At 41.7% G+C, this 7634-nt stretch overlaps 1 protein-coding gene across 1 annotated transcript; it reads right to left on the minus strand.

Annotated features, from left to right (window-relative positions):
• Positions 1 to 402: 402 nt before the first annotated feature.
• LOC115736161 (F-box protein SKIP1-like) lies at positions 403 to 2157 on the minus strand. Its single transcript, XM_030667697.2, has 2 exons — positions 1722 to 2157; positions 403 to 1188 (listed from the first exon to the last, which is right to left on the minus strand). The coding sequence occupies exons 1-2, from the start codon at positions 2090 to 2092 to the stop codon at positions 618 to 620; spliced, it is 942 nt and encodes a 313-aa protein (XP_030523557.1). The 5' UTR covers positions 2093 to 2157; the 3' UTR covers positions 403 to 617.
• Between the last annotated feature and the right edge of the window lie 5477 nt (positions 2158 to 7634).

A 7634-nucleotide genomic window follows, 5' to 3' on the forward strand; every position in this document is an offset into this window, starting at 1 on the left:
GGATTAATGGCACCGAAAGCATGATGGTGAGGTCCTCCGGAATGATGGCATGAGTTCATATCTTCAGAATAGGCAGGCGTGACGCGACTCCAACTCTCCTCTGAAGGTCAGTAACTGAGCTTCTAGGAATTAGGTTTTTCAATGAAAACATAAAAATAAACTTAAATAAAAATATATGTACATATATATAGGAGCGGTCCGGGTGGACGGTTCCACACCAGGAACTGGAAACCGGACTAGTACTCACTAATTCCAATAAATTGAAACTAGGAATTGGATCAATTTCCATGAGAACTGGCCAAGGCCGGTCAGTCCAATTCGGGAGGTTTCCGATTCTTTTGCACACCTCTACAGAAAACCGAGTTACGGTAGCAAGAAATAGACATTCCACGAGAATACCTATGAACAACCAGGGGAAGGATGCAATAGAGCAGGACAGAAAAGAAAGGATCAACATATTATAGGCAAGTATATCGTGAGTAGTACTGAAATAAATACACAAGATGAAGTTGTGTGGCCAGAAAGTAAAAACACTGCCAACCACCACCCACCAAAAGCCGTGCAAAGTTATTCAGATTTTGCTAGCTTCACTCGAGAACTACTTCCAGCTTGCCTGCTCAGATTCGGAAAACATCCGTCTGGAACCGCTCATCGTACAACCTCCAATGGCCATACCTCTCCGCATGGAAAACCGACCGGGGGATGTAGAAATTTGGTTTAATAATGTCCAGATTCATCAAATTGGACGTTGCATTCACGATATCACAGCTAGTCAAGTTTGCACAACCCGACAAGTCCAAGTGCACGAGGTCAATACAACCGTCGCAAATGGAGGTAAGACCTTTCGCCGTTAACTTGGAAAAGCGTATCTCAAGGTGCTCCAGGCGAGGCATGAACTTCCCTATAGCCGCAGCTTCTGAATCCCCATCTTGTGGGCAAGCATTCAAATACTCACTGGGGACTACAGCCACATGTTGGGAAGGATCTAACCAGTTCATCAGGTTTCTCTTCAAAACTTTAAGATTTGGACAGCTTCTCCCAATCAGAACTAAAGATTCATGAGACACCTCATAGCAATAGCTTATATCGAGTTCCCTGAGGTTGGTGCAACGGAACGCTATTTTGGCCATCGATGCATCGGTGACATTTTGGCAGCTCTTGATCGAAAGAACCTGGAGATTCGTGCACCTGAAAATTGCAATTCGTGCACCATTCCTCAATATTGGGCAGATCATTATCATTATCAACAAGACCACAAAACAAAAGCATCTTCTCAAAGCTAATCATTGCAATGCTTTAGCATAACAAAACATACAACAGAAAGAACCAGTCGACCAGCCGTCATGATTGCAATATGAAGCTGTAAACTTCATCATCTGATGTTTAATTTCACCACAACAGATAGAATACTACATCAATTCCAAATTCACAGGAAACCATATTGAATGATGCGACAGCAAGCCATAATGAGATTTCACCATGCCTGAACAAAGAAAAGACAACAACACGTTCGATCCTCTCTTTGCTAAAATCCTTGTACACTTCTACAGCGACTCAACAAAAGCAAGCTTCGAGCTCTCGTCCTCTAAGGAACAGCGAAGCATCGTACAAATGCTTAATTTTATAAACATAAGCATGTCCCAATTCATCTCCGTTTCAAGTAATAAAAATGACAATTTCACCGCCGCGAACACAAAAAGATGCAATCGAATCGGCCAAACCTTTCGGCGACCAAGTACAGGGCGCGATCGGAGCAATGGCGAGCGCGAATCGCGGTGAGACCTCCCTCGCTCCAGCCCACGACCGATCGGAGGACGGAATCGACCCTCCGCTCGAACTCCGGCGACCACCAGCGGATCGACTCGGGGGACGACTCGAATCGGGTCTCGAGATCGAAGGAGGAGTGGAGACAGGGGTCCTTGCAAGCGCGAAGCCACGGTTTGCAGACGAGCAAGGGCCCCGTCCACAGCTGCTCCAAGGTGAGGCGAGAGAGGATGTTGATCAGGCACTCGTGAGTCAACTCGGCCCAGTCCGAGCTGGGCCCTGAGTCGGCGGAGGAATCGGTGGGCGGCGATTGCTCGCGGACGTCCATTGGAGATCGAGGAACGATGGTGAAGTGCGGAGAGAGGAAATGGATGATAAACCGGGGCAGGCCGAGGGAGATGGAGAATTAATTGCAGAATGCGCCTTGAAGTTTTTTTTTCTTTTGGTCAGAGCGCCCTAAAGTTTCAGTATTTCACAATTAGACCCAAATAATTTAAAATAAAAACAATTAGACCCATGAGCTTTACTGATATAAAAAATGCGATTAGAAGCAAATTGGCGATGAAACTCTGAGATTAAGAAATCTCACCTCCACACAATCTACTACCACAAGCAAAATGCCCTCATTGAATCGGCAAGATCGTTCGAAAAACCACCGAAAGTAGCATCAAAACATAGTAAATCCTGAACTAGTGAATGCAAGAATCCAATTTTTTTTTATAAAAAAAAAATCGACAAGATCGATGACTCAATTATTATTACTAGACTAATTCTTCCTCACCACTAACTCACACTGCCACGTCAACGTTGTACTGGGCCAACAAAAGAAAACTCTCTTACTAGCCAAACAAGACGGCGAAATCAATTGCCGAACCACCTTTTTCTCACTCTCCACCCTCTTGCCAATTAGAGATGGGCAAGGTTTCAGGGTAGGATATGAAATCTGAAATCGGAGCGATAGAAACCTGTCCAATTTTAGGTTTCAAGGTATGGAGGTAGGATCCATATTCCAAAATGGAGAACATTTTCCAATCAGCAGATTTCGGGTACCTAGAATGTGGAACTGTAATGTAATTTGCGACAATTTTTTATGTTTTTCTTGGTATATCTTGTCACGCGATCTTGAAGTATTCCATGGCATCCGATAATGAGTTTGTAAATAGAACCACTAATCCAAGCTTCTATTTTCGGCGATATTTATGACTGAGACTTTTGCTTCGTTAATGTCTTATATTTATTCGTGTGTTTAAATATGAGTTGTGGTCATTTGCTTGTAATGACAAATAGTGGTCATTAAAATTCATGACTCACCGCAATCATTCAATTAAGAATATAGGTGAAACCCGTATAGACCTTGGAACCGACCTTAAAAATTAGGACATGGTAGGTTCTAAGTTCTAAGATATATATTATAAGTTCGGGTCCTCAACGGAGGTTTTACCATGCGCCTAAAGTACCAACCTTGAATGACGTTGATATCCATGGAAGGCGCAAAGGCCCTTCTCCCGCCGAAACTATTCTAAACCGGTAAACAGAAAATGCACTTGCTCGTAATGTAGCACCGAGTAATGTTGCAACCTGCCTAGAGCAAGTGGATCGGACAAATACCCTGTCTAAGACGATGTTAGAAAATTTTCAAAAGAAGCTTTATTTGCTTGAGACAAAATAGATTCCACCCGGTCATTATTTGGAATATCGGACCCATGAGATTAAAAAGCTCAAACACCGGATCTAAATCTTCTAGAATGAAAGAACTCTTTTCACTACCGAATCTCTTCTATTCCCATCTTCGTTCTCTACCTCTCGAACGCAATCCCCTGCTCGATCGGGATCCTCTTTTGCTGCATTTCTTAACACATTTGCACCACCTCCAAGAGAAAATGTCTTAACCCTCCGTACACAATTGAGGAAAATGGACCGGGATAGACAAGCTAAAGGGAAGGCTACGGCCCAACCTTCGCCTCCTCCTACACCCTTAGCTCCACCAGAACCACCTTCATCACCATGATCCCATCTACCCGGCCGGTCATTCATGGTGTCGAATCCATTAGAAGGTTTTCTCAAGTACCATATTCCCTCAATTTCTGCTGTTGATTCCATCAACCCATGACAAGATGAATCTTCTGACTCTGATTCATCTGCATTTAAAGTATCTCAAAACTCTTTTAAGTCGGATCTCCCTCAGCCCACTCCCGATATAATGATGGCAGATCCCGCAGATCCTATTGTCAAAGAAGAAGATATGGCCTCGTAACCGGAAGCCTTTCATGTGCCAAATGCTCAAACCCATTCAATCGAGACATCTTCTTTCTCATCAAAGTACTTCACCTTTAATGACGTTCCATATCATAAGTGGCTCGAACGACTTGAGGAGTTTCATGCTTGGCCGACCACTAGGCATCTCACGTAATCCAGCAACTATGAAGTCCTCCTTGAGTTTACCAAGAGATTTCTTGGATCATTGAAAGAATTGTGGAAAGCTACATCAGAACAAGATCAAATTAGCTTTCTTGCGAAGTCCCTTAATGAAGCCATTCAGCTTATCCATTTGTTCTTCATTGGCCAACCTAATGATGTCAAGGAACTCGGACGAAAGGAGTTCTTTGAACGAAAATACTGCTATATGGCCAAGAAAGATCTTGATCGGCATTTCAAAGAAATGAATAAGCTCTTTTATCCGCTTGGCGTAGACCCAAATCTTAAGTATGTATTTCTTTTTTCTATCCCGAAAGAAATCGGTCGAGCGATTGAGCAAATTCTACAATCAAGACGAAGAGCCTTAGCAAACGCTACGATAGGAGAACTCCAATAAGCAATCCATGTTGCTCTCGAAGAAATGTGCTTCAAAAGTAGTCTCTTTAAAACTTATCTTCGAGAGAACCGAGATCTTGACTGAATTTGTGACAGACCAAACTTGAAGATCAAATGTTCCAAGGACTGTAATGACCCTTCTTGTTCGGGTCATAAAAAGAAGAGACACTTCAAAAAGTTCTCCTTTGGCAAAAGAAAGCATGGCAAAGGCAAATGGAAATTCCTTCGAAAGAGAAAGAATTCTTCCCATTCATCTTTGAAAAAAACTAAATTTGACAAGTGCTATATATATAACAAGAAAGGACACTTTGCTAAAAATTGCCCTCAAGCAAAGCATCAAGGCAATTACATGATCCAGAAGATAGTCCGAAGCACGAGAATTTCCCTTAAAGATGGTGATGGTAGTCAATCCGTATTCTCTATCGATGACAAGCCATCATCGGATACCCTTTTTGCCCTCAAAGCCTATTCCTCTTATTTAGACGATCAATCTCCGAGCGACATTTTTACCTTTTTCCCTGATTTCCCTTCCGACTTATTTCATGTTTGATCCTTCGTTTTCCATTCTCCCCATGTTGCCATTCAAATCTTTATCCTCGATCATGATAAATCAATCCAAGTGATAGCCCTTATAGACACTAGTGCCGCTACATCTTGTATAGATATCAAAGTACTCCCGGAAGAACTTTGGACACTTTACACAGGGTATTTCAATTCTGCTTCCGGTGATACTTTCACAACCAAATTCCATGATAAGCCAATTACCCTTCAGATTTTCCCCGAGTGCTCTCACACTGCAAAAATTCTTGGATGCAATTCTCCGGATAAGGATCTCATTATTGGTTGGGATATTCTAGCTCAACTCCTATAACTCACCATTGTACCCGCTAGCTTGCAATTTAAAAACCAATTTCGAAAGTTTGTGGACATCCAGAGACTTTTTATCATCCAACCAGAAATTCTCGATCATATCACCCAAAGTCTTTTGTCCTGTTACTCTGAGTCTCACTCACGGTTTTCCCAAGTTTGCTCCCATCCTCTCCGGAAAATTCCAGATTTCTTTGTGAGACTTCCCTTCGGAAAGAATGAAGATATCAATCCTACCAAAGCCGATCATTCTAGCATGAACCCGTAACACCATGCACTTGCTTAGAAAGAATGTGCTGACTTGCTTGCTTAGGGTCTTATAGAACCCTTTGATTCCCAATGGGCTTGTGAAGCCTTTTATATTAACAAGCAAGCATAACAAAATCGCGGTAAGCTTTGGTTGGTAGTTAATTATCGGTCGTTGAATCGGTTTCTCCAAGATGATAAATTCCCCCTACCTCACAAAAATTCCCTTTTCCTTAGCCTTGCCTAGGCTAAGATCTACTCTAAGTTTGATCTAAAAGCAAGATTTTAGCAATTAGGCATCCATCCCGAATACCGCGTGAAAACCGGCTTCTGTATCCCAAACCAACACTTCCAATGGACGGTTGTCTCTTTTGGACTTAAAACTGCTCCATCATTGTTCCGAAAAATCATGTACAGAATTTTTCAGCTTATTTTAGCAAATGCTCGGATCTATATTGATGACATCTTTCTTTATGGTCTTGATGAAGAATCTCACTGTAAACTCTTCACTCGGTTCCACGAGATTGTTCTCAAGTATGGCATCATGCTCTCTCGGAAAAAAGATGATCATTGTCCAAAAGAAAATAGAGTTCCTTGGAATGTATTTGAAAGAAAGAACCTATTGTCCAGGCCCCCATATTGCAGAAGAGTTGCAGAAATTCCCCTCAAAAGACCCGACGGTCAACCAGGTACAAACATTTCTTGGGATAGTCAATTATCTCTATGACTTTGTACCAAAAATTTTCAAAGCATTTCATCCTCTTCAAAGGATGTTGAAAAAGATTGCACCTCCTTGGGGTCCAAAGTAAACCAAAGCTATTGCTTATTTAAAGGAAACATTGCAACACCTCCCTCCATTGCAGATTCCATCCACTAGCAAAAGAATCCTTCGGACGGATGCTAGTGACAAATATTACACAACTATCCTCCTTGAAGAGATCAATGGTAAGCATCACATTTGTGCTTACAAAAGTGGACGTTTCACTCCTGCAGAAATCCACTACTATTTCACCTTCAAAGAGGTCCTTACTGTCAAGTATGAAATCAAGAAGTTCGAGTTCCATCTCATTGGACGTCATTTTCTCGTGAAAATAGATATGTCGTCTTTTCCCCGGATGTTGAAATTCAAGCAAAAACAAATCCCTCTTCCCCAGTTGCTAAGGTGGGCGGAATAGTTCTCAAAATATTCCTTTGACACTAAACATCTTGCAAGAAGCAAAAATATTCTTGCAGATTTCTTATCCGGACCCAAGCAACCAGTCTCCTCAATTAATATGTTTGTCAAAAAAGAACCCATGCGAGACACCTTCCGTATTGTTGATCCGAGAGAAAATCAATGGAATTCCCACAAGTACCTTCCGGATGTTCTAGATCCGATTCGAGTTCATCAACTTGATCGTAACCTCAAAACCCAGTTTTGGCATTATCACTACCAAATCTTTAAAGATTATGGTGGTTTGTTATTAAGACCCAATGGCCTTCACTCTGACTACCCATTCATTCACCCTTTGAAATAGACACCAGACTTTGATTTTCCTGAAAAACTCAAATGGATGTTTTGGTACATGTTTAACTTGTATGTAGTAGCCATTGTGTTTCCCACAAATAAGATCGTTAGAACCTTGTCTAAAGCCCTCTTGGGAGACAACACTAACCAGAAACACATGATTGACATGTTACTTTAGTTTCAGCCTCTTTATCCTTAAAGAGAATTGTTCAGATTACAATAACGTCAAGAAAGACTAGAACCAGAGAGACATACAATCATACTTTCATAAACCATGGGTATTTATCACCAACATAGGAAATGTAAGAACCGAGACGGCAGATGTTGGTACAACCACATATAAACCCCAGCCCAGTCAGCAATTTGCACGAATTCACAAAAATTTGCCAAGTTTTATCTCATCAAACCTTTGTGAATATCAAAATCTCTAAAGCATCTT

The sequence above is a fragment of the Rhodamnia argentea genome, chromosome 4 (genome assembly GCF_020921035.1).
Source record: "Rhodamnia argentea isolate NSW1041297 chromosome 4, ASM2092103v1, whole genome shotgun sequence".
Taxonomy (NCBI): Eukaryota; Viridiplantae; Streptophyta; class Magnoliopsida; order Myrtales; family Myrtaceae; genus Rhodamnia; species Rhodamnia argentea.

Coding starts and splice junctions, on each gene's coding strand:
- LOC115736161 (XM_030667697.2), bottom strand. CDS start 2,092: ATGGACGTCCGCGAGCAATCGCCGCCCACCGATTCCTCCGCCGACTCA. Junction 1,189..1,721: donor CTGTACTTGGTCGCCGAAAG/GTTTGGCCGATT, acceptor TGCAATTTTCAG/GTGCACGAATCTCCAGGTTC.